The sequence below is a fragment of the Manis javanica genome, chromosome 13 (assembly GCF_040802235.1).
Source record: "Manis javanica isolate MJ-LG chromosome 13, MJ_LKY, whole genome shotgun sequence".
Classification (NCBI taxonomy): domain Eukaryota; kingdom Metazoa; phylum Chordata; class Mammalia; order Pholidota; family Manidae; genus Manis; species Manis javanica.
Window position 1 is genome coordinate 38,791,567 of NC_133168.1, and position 16,590 is coordinate 38,808,156.

General features: G+C 34.1%; 1 protein-coding gene across 1 annotated transcript in view; it reads right to left on the minus strand.

Moving 5' to 3' along the window:
- Positions 1–16,590, minus strand: part of CEP85L (centrosomal protein 85 like) — a 174,361-nt gene that overhangs the window by 17,880 nt on the left and 139,891 nt on the right. The window contains exons 7-10 of the mRNA XM_017680016.3: positions 15,727–15,879; positions 12,404–12,558; positions 9,114–9,231; positions 8,554–8,604 (exon numbers count right to left, since the gene is read on the minus strand). Of these exons, the coding sequence (XP_017535505.3) occupies positions 8,554–8,604; positions 9,114–9,231; positions 12,404–12,558; positions 15,727–15,879 (477 nt within the window). The remainder of the gene's footprint in view (positions 1–8,553; positions 8,605–9,113; positions 9,232–12,403; positions 12,559–15,726; positions 15,880–16,590) is intronic.

Genomic DNA, 16,590 nt, shown 5'->3' on the forward strand with positions numbered 1-16,590 from the left:
CGTATTAAAAAAACTCACTTTGGAGACAAAATTTACAAATTCTACTTCTAGGCAACTGAATGTGAGGTGCTTTGCACAGAACAATAGTTTTCCAATGTGCTCTAGTTTAAGTATCTTTCATTCGAGGTAAAAACCCTTAAAACAAATCCCTCCTCTAAAGCTTACACAAAGAAGAGATCAGACTAACACTTATACTGAGCATTTTTGTGTTTCTCTTGGGAGTTTTCATTTTGAGGCAGCCAAGAGCACAAACTCTGAGGTCAGGCAGACATGAATCAGAATCTCATCTGAGACCCTGGGCACACCTTTTTATATCATGGCAACTCCATGTATACAAAGAAGATGCTTTTTCCCACTTTGTAAGTCCACTGTGAAGTTTATAGATATTAAATATAAATCAGGAAGACTGGTTCCTGTATCATGGAGCATCAGCACCATCACTAACATTTCTGCACTGGGCAGACTAGGTCACTTTGACCTAAGTCTGGACAAATGCTAAATCCCTTTTCCTCATTCATCCATATTGATAAAAGCGAGAATTTAAAAAATATTTGGGAAAACTAAGAGAAATATGACATATGCAAATACCATAAAAATTACCATTTTTAAAAAGGTTCCTGTTGATAAGTATTAAAGACAATGGATGGCTCAAATTCCTTTCTTAAGTTAACTATTATCTTGCCACCTGATATAATTTTAAAATCAATCTGCCTGAGAGTTCTGCTTCCAGTATGATGGTATGAGGAGCTCCTCAGACCTGCTCCCCAGTAAAAACTATAAAAGAACACATTTAAAGATAAAGATTTTGAACAGCAGCGGAATTACAGAACCCAAAAATGGACTAACAGGTACCAAAGGGAAAGGGACTGGGGAGGATGGGTGGGTAGGGAGGGATAAGGGTGGGGAAGAAGAAGGGGGGTATTAAGATTAGCATGCATGGGGGGAAGGGAGAAAGGGGAGGGCTGTACAACACAGAGAAGACAAGTAGTGATTCCACAACATTTCGCTATGCTGATGGACAGTGACTGTAAAGTGGTTTATAGGGGGGACCTGGTATAGGGGAGAGCCTAGTAAACATAATATTCTTCATGTAAGTGTAGATTAAAGATTAAAAAAAAAAAGAAAGAAAGAAAAGGGGGATTACTCCTTGATAGGATAAAACTAATGGTAAATCAACAATTAACACATGCTTTAAATATCCTTAATTTTGATCACTTAAAGGGTGTCAGACGATCAGCTATGGAGGTACACTTTTCTGATAATATTCCTTTCTCTTAAAAAAAAAAAAGCAGTTCCTGTGTGGTGACCTCCAATGCGTTCTACACAATGGTATAAAGGGCATATCAAAGTGTGGGCAAAGGGTCTGTTTATGTTTATACAGAAGATCAAAGCCTAATTTTGCTACCCAGAAAATGAACTAAGATACGATATGAAGAAGAACTTCCAACACCAGCACTCTCTGGAAGAGTCATACCAGAAGATGATCATCAAAAAACCTCAACAAAGATCCAGGCGATTCTGCGGTTGTAGCTGCATCTATCCCACCGGTTCCTGGGCTTGCCATTGGAATGAAGAAGGAGATATCTAAGCTGGCCTATGCATACAGTAAAACAACAAATTTGACTGGATCTATACTGCTGGAACTCAACCAAGAATTAGGAGAAGTGCAAGTTGTAGCGCTCCAAAATCTTACGACTACAGACTATCTACGGTTAAAAGAACATATGGGATGTGAACAGTTCCCAGGAATGGGTTGTTTTAATTTGTCTGATTTCTCTCAGACTGTTCAAGTACAGTTGGACAATATCCATCATAGCATAAACAAATTTTCACAAATGCCTAGGGTGCCTAAATGGTTTTCTTGGCTTCACTGGAGATGGCTGGTAATTATAGATCTGCTTTGGTTATGTAACTGTATTCCTATTATGTTAATGTGTGTGCGCAATTTAGTTAGTAGTTTAAAACCTATACATGCTTAAGTTACTCTACAAGAAGATATGTCAAAGAAATAATCAATCCTCCCATGTTTTCTTCCATCTGCTACCTCTATAGCTGTTCTTCTTCCTTCCTAATTACAACCCTTAAATAGAATTCGTGCCTCATATCGAATTTACCGAGTATCATAATTCCTCCAAGTGGCAAAGATACCTCAAGACAAATGCTGGGCATAGAAGCCACAGGGCATAAATCTGCAAAGAAGTAAAAAGCTAACCTTTTCAAACAATATTGCTTCTCTCTCACTTACCAACTTTACATCTCCCTGTATGGCCCTGGAAGATGACTGGTTAGCCAGAGACGGGTAAGATTCCTTAAGGGAGGAACAACCTAAGACAGGCACAGTCGCAGGGGGGCCATCAGGTGAGAAATTGGGGATCAACAGTGGTGAAGCTTAGTACCTCACCCCTCCCCTGTTTTGAGAGAAATCTTCTGCATCCGTGGATGTTTTAATGCCCTTGTCTAGCTTGGATTAACACATAGTCTACAGGCACACACCTGATCATCTACAATTGCTCTCTTACAACACTAAACTATGTTTTCTACCTTTATCTTGCATCTACCTACCACTTCAGCATTTTATTAAAAATAAAAATAATAATAATAATAAAGGGAGAAATGTGGGATACACATATAAATTAAATATAAAAATCAAATGAATATTCATATTTGACCTGATTGTTTATAGTTCATAATGCGTGATCAAAACTGAAAGTTTCTGTGATGACTGCCCTTGTACTGTTCACCATGTAAGAACTTATTCACTATGTAAGAATTTGTTCACCATGTAAGAACTTGTTCATTATGCTTCAGAAGATTGGAGACTGACGAGAATTAGGCTTGAGATGGATTAATGATTATGCATTGTGCATTGACTCCCCTATACAGAATTTTATTGTTGTTAACAACCATTTGATCAATAAATATGAGAGATGCCCTCTCAAAAAAAAAAAAAAAGATAAAGATTTTGGAAATGGTCCTACAGCAAGTGAAGATATAAAGAAACCTGTATTCAAGAAAATCTACTGAAGCTCAGAACAGCAAAAAGTCTGTGGTTCATTTAAACAAAATCCACTCCATCCCTACACTCCCACAGCTCAGTGAAAGGGAAATCCCACTCCAGACTGGGAGAATCGATAGCACAGGGCTCCCCCTTCCCACAGCTCCCAGCTGGATCACTATCTTCCCAGGAGGGGCAGGACATCAGCATTTCTCATCCTGCCTCAAATACTTGTATCTGAGGCTAAGTTCCAGGCCAACTATAACCAGAAGGTGGGGGCTCCCTTCTGTCCAGGCTCCGTGAGGCTTTACCTCGGTGTGGCACCACCAAGAATTACTGGGGCCCTAATTACCCTTACCTTGGCTTCTGGGGCAAGGGTTTCACATTGGGAGAGGCAAGCTGAGATCTAGAGTTGCTGCCTACCCTCTGTCCACTGAGTGCTCACCTCCTGGAGAGTCACTTAAGAGAAGCTTCACATTGTTCCCACCTGCACTGACTTGGCTCAGAGATTTTTGCCTGGAGAGAAGCATGCCACAGAACAGAGAGCTCTGAATGTCTATCACGAGGATCTGAATTCATTTGCAACAGACTGTGAAGTTCAAACCTAAGGGCACTCTTAAAAACAGTAGAGGTTGTGGTGAAAGGCATTTGGGAGGATACTGTTAGAGTCATTGGAGATATAGGCTAAACTGTAGGCTCCCAGAAAGAAACAGTAAAAGAGACAACTGGGAAACACACCCTGGGAACAGAACAAATCTCAAACACTAATTTAAGGAACTATTCCTTCAAAGGAACTAGAACAGATCAGTCTGTGAAGCAATTTATGACACACGGCACTGTTGAAAACAATAGAGCTGGCAGTTAACAGAGGTTAACAACTGGTGTGGTCGGTGAAGTAGTCACAAAAGACCACATATTACCTTTATATAAAATATCTAGACAGGGTAGCTCAGAGAAGACAAATAGGGACTCTGTGGCATCTTACTACACAGATGGACAGCGACTGCAATGGAGTGTCCATTGGTGGGGGATTTGACAATAAGGGTGAATGTAATAACCACATTGTTTTTCTTGTGAAACCTTCTTAAGAGTGTATATCAATGATACCTTAATAAAAAAATGTCTAGAATAGACATAAAGACAAGAAGTAGATTAGTGATTGCTTATGGCTGGGGAGGGGATGGGGTTTAAGGGAGTGATAGCTAAAGGTAAGGAGTTTATGAGGTCATAAAAGGTTCTAAAATAGACTATGGTCTGGGTTCCATATACCTGCGAGTATATTAAAAATTACTGAATTGTACATTTTAAAAGGGTGATTGTAGGGTATGTGAATGACATCTCAATAAAACTGTTATAAAATAATCAGCACAACATAAAGGAAAAAACAACCTGTTTGGGTTCCTTTCATTTCAGCTCCTGATCTGCAATCAGGCAAATCAAAACAGTTTAAATATGTCAAGAACACATCCAGGTATTTCAGAACTAAACTTTTTTTCCCCCCTTAAACCTCAGTCACCCAGTCAATTCCCACTTTTGGTCCAACGAGCATGCTGAGTATCATTATTATACTTCCCAAAACCTCTAGAACTAGGACTGCTGTCAGGCTCTAAGTAAGAACTGCCTGGGGAATTTGTCAACAATACGTATTTCAGGCTTCATCCCAGAGATACTGATTCATTAGGTTCACAATGGCACCAGAAATCTGTGTTTTAAAAATCATCCCAAATAATTTGAATATTCATAAAGTCTGGTGACCACTCACAGCATATACAGGCTCAAGAATATTCTTTCATGATTCAAGTGAGCTGACTCCCTTCCTGCAATTCCCCACCTCAGGCACAAAGAACTTTGATTTTATCAAAAGTTAAATCCACCTTTTACATGTTTTTCTAACATTATAATTAAGCAACTATAACATGCATACAATAGGCCTACATGTAAAGATTATTTTCTTCATAAATACAAACACTTGAGAGAGAGCTTTTTTTAAACAGCTAATTTTCCTTTGATAGAAGACTGTTTTTTGGCTGCTAAGCTCTTCAAAAATTAGTATTTCTGTTAAGAATATTTTTAGTTTTTCATGCATTATTAAGTGATTTCACATAGGTAAAACTTCTTAAAAATTAAAAAAACTTTAGGAAGAAAGAACTTCATGTCAGGACACAACTCAAATTAGGACAACATTAAAATAGTAGATACACAACAACCAATAATAGGAACTATTGAATCAATTAATATGTTTCTATTAAAGAAAAGTTATATCCCATCTGTAAAACACTCTATTAGCTTATCCATTTTCTGACCATTTCTACTTAGAAAATCTACTAGATGTAGCCTTTAAAAAAGATTTGTTAAAAATTGTAATAAAATCTTCTGAGACTAGAAATACCTTCTCTTGAAGTGCCAAAAACAGGATAGATCATTACAGTTTTGAGCCTGGAATCATTCCAGACATGCCTTTAAGAGTGAGCAGTCTTAATGTCTTTTAAATATCATTCTGTCTTTTGTGATATTGTTGTTCACTGATAGCTGTCAATTCAGAAAGGCCATTCAAATGTGTGTTTTCAGTGAGGAAACGCTTTAATATGTCAGAGAAAACAAACCTAACAATTTTCTTTTACTCTGTATCTCTTCTGCCAAAGGAGTACAGTAGTAATATACAATGATAGCATGTCAGTGAAAACAGGATTATGTAAGTAAAATGTGCTTTTGAGGAACAAATAGGAAGGAAAGTAATGCCCAATGAAGAACTCATTCACATTTTGACTGCAGCCATGTTTACAGAAATGATGGGGAACATTCTACTGCAAAATGTCTTTTTATATTGCATATTGACAGAAGAAAAACCTGTAGGAGAAGAAGCCAGTTTAGCTATATTAGTTTCATGGACACAAAGAAAGGCAATATTTTCAAAAGATCAATGAATAAAACAAGTTATTCATGACAATTAACAATATCTTGACAGATGAACAAAATAGTAGATAAATCTGTACTTTTATAGCACCAAGCTCAATTTCAAAATCAGCATAGATTTTTACATGAAGTACTACTTTTTCTGTATTGAAAACAAATGCAATACAACTAGTGCAATAATGATCTCTACCCAACTTTAAAAGTTGTGAGTCAATAAACTTGCCACTGACTTAAACCAGTTATTTATTTGACTTCTGGTGCAAGGTAGTAAACTACAGCTGTATTTTAAATAAAGCATTTTCACTTTGTAACAATGTCTTATTTTTATCTCCTATAAATTGGACATAAAATAAATATAGCAAGGGATTTTGTTTTCCTCTTTTGTCATAAAATTTAAACTATAAGAATAACCTGCTTGTACCCAAGACAATGTAATACTCCAATTCAAGCAAATAAATTCTTAACAAATTTGCCCTTCTTGATAGTTTGCAGGGACATAAAGAAGCAGTGAAACAAGAAATTCTAGTAATACTAAATACTCTAAAGTGGAAAAATTTTCTGGCACTATGCAGGAACAAAACATGCAAACTATAATGGCAGTGAAATTTTATAATAAATTTAATGCTACAGTGATTGCTAAATGTATAATTCATGGTAAAAATAGTTGGAAGTTCCCTGCTATACTTAATTATAAAGTATTTTGTGTTATTTTGGCTATGCAAAAGACTTTGAAGAAATTAAAAAACAGCTATAGCTTCTGAGAAAGACATCATAACCTACATAGGAATAAGGCTGGCCATTTTTTTATATAAGCAGATGTGGAAAAAGGGAAATCATTAGCACCTGTTTTTCAGAAATGGCAATATTTTCAGGTGTTTACAGAGTACACATCTTTTTATATTCATCACATATTATGAAATAGCAAGCAAAAAAACTAGCTTTTCAGCTGTGAGTTGCAAAAAAAACAACAAATTTAAGTAACGTTAAGCAAAATACTTCTCATTACCTGTGGCATATTTGTCTCCATCTAAAATTTTCTATTTAAATAGTATCTTGATAAATATAGCTAAGTTAGCCAGTTATCAACATTTGCTGTCTGTCTCTGTGAGCAAACAGTATATTAGATCTACAGACCTAGATCCCAAAATGGCTTAGGCCACCCCCTTTCTCCTCCTCCCCCTAAAAAGCAATTGCTTCAAAAGATAAGAATTAATGAGTATATTGTCTAGACACAAATATTTGGGGATAAAGGGAACTCATTAATTAGACTTCCATTCTTTAGTTTGAAGAAATAGAATGTTTACTCAGGCTTTTAAGATCAAAGAATGGAATGGCATGTAATTACATATTATTCTCCATATTCATTTATGCAAAGTAATGACATATGTAAATGTGACTAAAAGACTTGATTGATGTCCCCACAAATGGGAAACATGTCCATTTAAATTAACACAAACATACTGAACATCTATAATGTGAGTGATAGTATATGATAGATAAAGTGTCACAAGTCTTATTCACCAAAATTTCAATGCCAAAGGACAATACTGACTCATTGGATTTTCTTCTGAAAATGTTACCAAATGAAACAGAAATTCTCTTTATGGTCTGTAGTAAGTCAGATAATAACGGCTGAGGGAACCTAACCACCTTGTGATTTGAATAGCTTACAGAATAACTCAAGTTATGTCTGTAGGAATACAAATAAAAGAGTAAAACCTCTGTAAGTCAATGCAGCAAGCCCACATACCTCGTTGAGGTAAACTTACTATGGCTAAAAGACAATCAAAGTAGACTGTCTAGAATTCTGACACTCAAATCATTGACTTTTTTCTTTTTCACTACCATTTTTAAGAATAGGAAGTATAAAAATAAAAATTTATTCAGAAAACTTGTCCAGTGGCTTTCCATCATACTTAGAATAGAATACAAAGACATACCCCTACGTGATCTGACCCTAGGCTACTTTCCACCATCATCTCTAAGCACTCTACTAATAATCACTGCATTCTAGACTGGTAGCCTTCTTGCCAGTCCTGGAATATACCAGGCACATTCATAGCACCGGTTACTTTCTTTGCCTGGAATGCTGTTCCTCTGGTTATCTTCATTCAGAACTCTCTCCTTAATTATAGCATAAACTCCACTGTATCTGTATCTAATGCAGACTTAGACACTTGCAGATATGCTTTAAATGTGTAGATGATCTACCGTAAGTCTCCATTCTCAAGAAACTAAATAGGAGTAAAGATACAAATATGTAGACAAAGTGTTACACTTTGATAATACAGAAAGAATAATATATGGAATTGTCAGGAGGGAGGGGGCTCTTGTCCAGTCATATGGACTAAAAACAGTCTACTTTAGTAGATCACTGCTGACCTTAACCAAATGGATTATCAGTAGTAGTGAAAGACTATACCCAATTAAAAAGAGGTAAGGAACAGAGAAGGAAAATCTTCACAATTTTTTGAAGAACTGATTTACCAAATAGCATTTTCATTCTAAAACACTGAAAGATAAATATTAAAGAATTTACAGCGTCACCTCAAGCGCTATTAATCTTTTAATATTTTTTAGCTTATGTAACCATTAAGAGCAAATTAGTACATAGATAAATTAAGCTAAGCACAAACATTCCTTACCTGAATTTCTAAAATCATTCTATCAATCTCATTTTGTTGGCTGTCTATTATCTAAAAAAGAGGAAATACGTAAGTCTGAATCAAATTATTTTTTCCATTGCTTTTTAAAAGTACCCATATTCCAAGAAAATGAAAAGCACAGGGAAAATTATGAATTTCTTTTTAAAAATCACAGTGTGATTTTTTTTACAGAAGTATTCATACCAAGTATCCTTTAAATCAACATATGATTTCCTTCACACAAATGTAAAACTGCAAAAGTATTCCTCTAGTACTTGATAAAACTTTTCTCTAATTCATGCAGTTCATAAAAATAACTTTGAAACAGACTGAATAATTTAGTCATTTGTTTTTGCCAAGAAGTAATTACCTTAGTTTGGCTTTAATTTAAATTTACTTAAATTGCTATTTTATGTCCAGATAAAAATATTCAAACAAAAATTTCCATAAGCTATTAACAAAAATAGGTATCAAATAAAATAACTATAAATTGTGTATTTATATGTACACACATATCCATATAGTAGACTTCACATTTATTATCAAAGATATGTACTGACCTTATTAGCATTCTCATTTTGTTCTCTCAGGTTATCATTTTCATTCTGAAGCTGCTTTGCATCTAACATGGGAAGGCGAATTCCATCTTCAAGGCATTTTTCTACTTTTTGCTGTAAACTGTGTATTTTAGAAAGATAATTATACAAAGAAAATAAGCTCCTTGTGCTGATTTTGGTAGATGAGTTCAACATACTTAAAGTCCCTACTTAGGGTCTATAATAGTTTTTAATCAAGCAATAATCAAGACCTACAGACAGTAGTTAAGTTTGAGTACCTGTATTTCATACAAGTAAGAAATCTGATAGAGGCTGATCATGATTGCAGAAATGGCAAATGTGAAAACAGAGTCAAGAACTACTTAGTCTATAACATCCGTACGCACTAGTGAAGTCCCTCATGACCCTAATCTAACAAGCCCTGTTCTTTCCCTCTCCCACAAAAGTTCCTTGATTAAGATGACTGTGGCAGGGAGATTAAGAATATGGATACATGTCTTTTGCCCTTCATTATTATTAGCTCAGCAAAAGTTCATTAGGAAAGACAGCTGTTGCCTAAACCAGCAGAATTACATTTTTCTTTCATTAGTAAGAGTGACTATCCAATGTATTTGTTACTTAACTTAGCAGTTTTTCATGCTATCCATGGCAGAGAGTTGCATCTTAGAAGAGGAAACAACAAAAGGAAGCCCCTCTGGCACATTAAGAATAAAAGGATAAAGGGGGAAAAAGGTGTTGGCCTGAGAAAGGAAGGATAGTCATGTTTGGGTCAAAAGAAACTATACCCTTAACAATAATAACCAAAACCAAAACATAACAGCAAGACATGTAGGAGTAGCTCTACTTCAGCTTGTAATCATGCTCAAGAGTTGCAGAGTACTAAAAGAAACAGACTTCTTATAATTTAGATTTTGATATTTTCATTACTTTTCTTCAAGCATTATGGCTATCCTGTGCTTTCTCTTCTAAAAAATAAATAAATAAATGCCATATCTAGATTGTGGACAAAAACAATAGACAGTACAATAAGGGCTTCTGATGTGTTAGTAAATAACGGCACCAGAGAGGTTGTTATGTATTACGAATGTAGTATACCACTTTGTGATATATTATTTGTCATTAAAGTATTTGCTTTTTCAGTCGGAAAGTGCAAAATGTATTGTTTCTATTTCAGAATAAGTTTTTTCCCAATTCAGTGTCAAAACACTACTTCTATGCATTTATAACACTCCAAGAAAAATATATCACTTTAAAATTATCATTCACATTTTGTTCTCTTGGGTTATTATTTTCATTCTGAAGCTGCTTTGCATCTAAACATGGAAGGCAGAGTCCATCTTTGCGTCACCTTTCTACTTTTTGTAGAAAAGGTCTTTCATATTTAAAAAAAAAAAGTAAGTGAACTATGAGGAGGGAAAAATGTACTATTAGTATTTCTCATGGAAAATACCAAGAGTCTTCTTTCATGTATATATTCTCATTTTGTTTATGTTATGAAGCATATTCACTTAGAAAAGTAACATCTTGAATAACAAAGGTACCAATTATTGCACTACTAGGGATATCACCCTATTTTTTACTTACATTTTTTTACTTAAATTTTACTTACATTTTCTTTTCTAATGGAAAACATTTATCTCATTCTTAAATCCAAAAAGTTCTTGTGTATTTATAAAGCAAGAAATGAGAAATATGATATAAACAAAGATAAATGTAATGATATAACTCATAGTCACATAACATCTGAAGTTCTTCTGGAACATAGGGAATACTGGATCATATAGCTAAGGAAATTGAAATAACATCCCTAGCCTCCAAAGTCAAGTGACACCACAGCCATACAAATACTGAAGAATTATAGAAGACTTTCTTTGGTTCTTTACGTCTATTTGAAATCATGTTAAATTTTCTAGGGTAACATAACCTCAGAGCACCAAGATAAAGTTAAGCGATGAACATAGATTCTGAAATAGACTGTACTAAATCTTTCCAAACCAAGGATACTAGGCTCAATGTTCTCCAAAAACCTATTAAAAGAGAAGGCATAAAATAGTATTAAATATATAAAAACACTGAATGGAACAAAACAAATACTGAAAATATTTTCAAGTGTTCCTAATTCTATTAACAAAATGGCACAGTAAGATAATGCCCTATAAAACAGAATATACATTATCTCTTTTCATTTTATCAACAAGATAAAAGAAAAAGGTATGTGGCTGAATTACTGGAGGTAAGGAAGTTGCTTTGAGACTAGAAAATAGGACATAAGATGTGGAGTTATAAAAAGGGAAATTAAACAGCAAGAAAGGAGAAAATAGGGGAAAAAAAAGGTAAAACCAAACATACATGAATTTTTTAAAGCTGAAATTAGAAACACTGAAGACTGAATTGTCCCAGAAATCAGGTTTTCTGTACTTCAAACCAAGGAAAAAAAAAAGTTGACTAGGCATATTTAAAACTGTTAATGTAGCTGTAAAGCAATATTAACATGGAACTATCAGATGAATTTGGTTAAAAAGATGAGGATACATTGAACTATATATAATTCGTGTAAGCATGAAGAGTGTATTTCTTAAATTTAGTTTTTTGTTGCTTTGTTGTCTTATTCTTCAGTTTAGTTTTTTCTATTTAGTTGATTATTTATTAAGGTTTAAATTTTTACAAAACAGAGAGTACATGGCAGGTGCATATGTAACATCTCTCTAGTTTTTTCAGGAATCCAGTATTAATTCCTCAGCTTAAATACATTACCTAAAAATACCAACAAATGATATTTGCTGAATTCTAACTATTAATTTAAAAGAGAAGAGTCCCATGTGGTAAGTAATATGAGTAAACTTGGAAGAAAATGGCAAAACTGTCCTTATCTGTTACTCTGTAGTAACGTGAAATGGGAGTCAAATACCTCACTTCGACTAGCTCATTAAGGAGTGCAGTCTGAGTATTTGGCTGTCTCTCTTTTGTTATTTAGAATCTTGTTTTTTGACAAAGCTATCAGATAAAGGGTTTGTGTTAATACTTTTAGTTTTCAATTGGTAATTTTTTGGTGGCTTTTTTAGGATTTTTATCTAAAACCTTTGGCAAGATGTCACTATGTTGCACTGAAATGTTATATCACACTGAGATAACCTGCTTCAGTGACACAGTACTTCTGGGTCTTAACAGTACATCTTTAAGAGAAGAATAATAATAGAATATTGACTATAAATTAACATATTTTAAGCGAAATGCTTTATGAAAAATATGAGTAACTTAAATTTAGTCAACAGAATTACTGAAGGTTGTCTTACCTCTGAACTGTTGTTACCAACTCCTTTTCTTTTTTTTTCTTGCATATTAGCTGTGCCTCTTTCTCTTGACACTGTTTTTTCATCTCTTCAAGCTTTTCTTCTGTATCTATCAAAGTCTCTTGCAAATTCTTATTTTTTTCTTCTAGAACCTGCAGCTAAGGAGCAATTTTTTAAAGTTCATAGCACATGGAATAGTAAATGTATTCCACTAGAAATTGTTACTGTGTTCTCAATGGTTAATAGGATTATGGTAAAAACCACCCTCTGTATAGTACTTAATAATGCTCCTTTGTGTAAAGGGAACTAGAAGAAAGATTATGGAAAAAAGGAGAATGGGGTCAGAAATTTCTAGAAGACATAAAAAGGTGAATGATCTCAATTTGGGGGTATTTTTTAAATTTTATTTTTAATTGTGGTAAAATATATATAACAAAGTAGAATTTTGGGTATATACCCAGAATTGATATGGAAATTGTTTTTTATTTTTAATTTTTTGAGGAACCATCATATGGTTTTCCATAGTTCCTAAACCATTTTACATTCCCACCCACAAGGCACAAGGGTTTTAATTACTCCACAAAGTCACAAATGCTTGTTTTTTTTCTTTTTATATTAGTCATCCTAATGGGTATAAAGTAGTATGAACACATATCTTAAAAACTACATTTCTCTGTTACTACTCAAGCAAACTCCTGTGGTCCTTCTTTAGCTCCGTCCAGATGTTACCCTTAGCTTTACAATTTCTAAATTAATATAATTACAGAATGTGCTGTATGTCTATTATCTGTAGAAAATGACACTCCACGATTAGACCAGTGATTCTCAACTGTGAACAGTTTTCCCTCCACAGGATATTTCAAAATGTGTTTTTTGTTGTTGGAGGTGGTCACTTCTATTGGTATCTAGTTGTAGAAAGAGGTAAGAAATACTGTTAAGAGTACTTGAATGCACAGGACATAGTCCCTCAACAAAACACTATCAGTCCCCAATGCATAAGAAGAATTATCAAAACAGCCATCCTGCCCAAAGCAATATTTACAGATTCAATGCAATCTCTGTCAAAATACCAAAAGCATTTTTCAATGAACTATAACAAACAGTTCTAAAATTCATATGAAATCCCAAAAGACCCCAAATAGCCAAAAAAGATCCTGAGAAAGAATAAAGCTGGGGGTATTATTCTCCTTGACTTTAAGTACTACTAAAAAGCTATAGTAATCAAAAGGGTTTGGTACTGGCACAAGAACAGACCCATAGATCAATGGAACAGAATAGAGAGCCCAAATATATGGCCAATTAAAATATGATAAAGGAGCCATGAGTATACAATGGGGAAAAGACAGCCTCTTCAACAACTGGTGTTGGGAAAACTGGACAGCTACATGTAAGAGAATGATTATTGTCTAACTCCATACACAAAAAGTAAACTCGAAGTGGATCAAAGACCTGATAAGTCATGAGACCATAAAACTCTTAGAAGAAAACACAGGCAAAAATCTTTTGAATATAAGTATGAGCAATTTTTTCCTGGACACATCTCCTTGGATGAGGGGAACAAAATAAAAAATGAACAAGTGGGACTATATCAAACTAAAAAGCTTTTGCAGAACAAATGACCCCATCAGCAGAACAAAAAGGCATCCTAAAGTATGGGAGAACATATTTGTAAACAACTCATCTGATAAGGGGTTAACATCCAAAATACATGAACAACTCATACTCTTCAACAACCAAAAAACAAATAACTTGATCAAAAAATGGGTGGAGGATCTGAACAGACATTTTTCCAAAGAAGAAATACAAATGGTCAACAGGCACATGAAAAGATGCTCTACATCACTAATCATCAGGGAGATGCAAATCAAAACCATGATGGTATCCATCACCTCACACCATTTATAGAATACCCACTATCCAAAACACAAGAAATAACAAATGTTGGTGAGGATGCAGAGAAATGGGAACCCTCCTACACTATTGGTAGGAATGAAATTGGTACAACTGCTGTGGAAAGTAGTATGGAGCTTCCTCAAAAGACTTAAAAGAGAAATACCATTCGATCTAGTAGTTCAACTTCTAGGAATTTACCCAGAGAAAACAAATCCCTGATTTGAAATGACATATGCACCCCTATGTTTATCACTGCACTATTTGTAATAGCCAAGATATGGAAGCAACCTAGGTGTCAATCACAGATAAATGAATAAAGAAGATGTACTACATATACATATGGAATATTATTCAGCTATAAAAAGAAAAATCCTGCCATTTGCAACAATACTAGAAAGTATTATGCCCAGTGAAATACACCAGGTGGAGAAAGACAAATACCATATGATTTCATTTATTTGTGATATATAAAAACAAAGCAAAATAGAAGGAACAAACAGCAGTAGACTCATAGACATTGTGAAGTGACTAGTGGTTATTAAGGAGGAGGGGGATAAAGCAGCACAATGATTTGTAATCACAATATAATTTGGTCATGGGTATGGTAGTGCAGTATGGAGAATACAGTCAATGGTTCTGTAACATCTTTCTTCTATGTTGCTAGACAGTGACTGCACTGGGTGGGAGGTGGGTGGAGATTTAATAATATGGGTAACTGTTGAACCACTGTGTTGTACATTTGAAACCAATGTAAGACTGTATATCAATGATACTTTAATTTAAAAAATTATCAGCTCCTAAACGTCAACAGTACTGAGGTTGAAAATACCATGATTAGAACGACTTTGATAAAAGACTGAAGAGTACGTTTAATGGATTTATAAATGAGATTAAGAAGACAGGAGTCACTAGAGTTTGAATAAGGTATTGTTAAAAATGGAAATGGTCAGAAGAAAAGTCAGAAGACTAAATGGAGGTCATAGATTAAGGTATTGGAAAGAATTTAAGGAAGACTAAGAAAAAATGAAGAAATCAAAAATTTGGAAATATAGTCAAAGTTTTGTTGAGCCTTGGTAGATCCCAGAGAATATTGGGAAAAGTTACAGCTGAGGTGCATGCATGTGTGTGTATGGGGCAGGAGTGTCAGACTGGTTTAGAAACTACCTTTTAGAGTAAAATGTTAAGTGAGAGTTAACACACAGGGTCATTAGGAAGGTAACTACATATTAATTAACAAGAAAGATCTATTTATGCTTAGCTGCAGAAACTTTCTAATTAAAGTTAATCCTAAAAACAGCAACTAAACATACAGATTTCACTTATTATAAGCCAATACTACTAAAACTTTATATAATAAAAATTATAGAATTTCTGAATCTACTTAAAAAATATGCCTTTATGTCATTTAAAGATGATCATTTATTTCACATTACCTTTAGACTCTGACTCTGTACATCATCTAGAGTTGGGAGATCAGCCAGATACTTTTCCAAGGTCTCAATTCTTCTCTGCTTTTCTTTGTTTTGTTCAGATTCTTTCTGGCATTTCTTTTTCAGGCTACTGATGTATCTATCTCTAGTTTTAAGCTAAAGAAAAAGATTATGATTCTTCATACTTTATGTTATTAAAATATAGTAACAAAACCAACATTCTAATCTTAGGCATTATTGAATTCACTAACAGTTCCAGGTTATAGTTAAGACCACCACCAACTCACGTAAGATTTACCTTATTTCATCAATTCTAAGACTCAGGTTTTTTCAAATTTTCCTATCACTGAAATCAAGAGTTTCTGCAATTTTTGTTTGCTTTTTCAACTGATGGCATTTGATAAACTGTGGTAAGGTAAGCAGCAGTGATATTGTTTTTAATGCCTGCCCATGTGCAAATTTGGTCAAGGCTATTCATATCTGCATCATTTCAATAGTTTTATGTACATGTTGAAACTATGTGCTGAATTTAAATATTTAAAATACCTTTAAAAATACATTATAATTGGAAAAAGTTACTGGGTACTCAGAAAAACCCAGAAACAGAGCTGAGGGGTATAATTTTGAAATCAGTGAAACAAATACTCATTTCTATAGGAATGATTCCAGTTTCTTATTTCTTGCAAAGCTATATCCAAATGTTTTACATAAATTAAGAAAGGAAGGTATCTATAAGTAATTAAAGTTGTTTTACTACTAAGAGACTTGCAAAGGAACTGTTTATCATGTAATAAAGCAATGTAAAGCCAGGAGAACTTAACAAAATTATAAAATACTTAGGAACAGATAAGGGGACTAATGAGACCA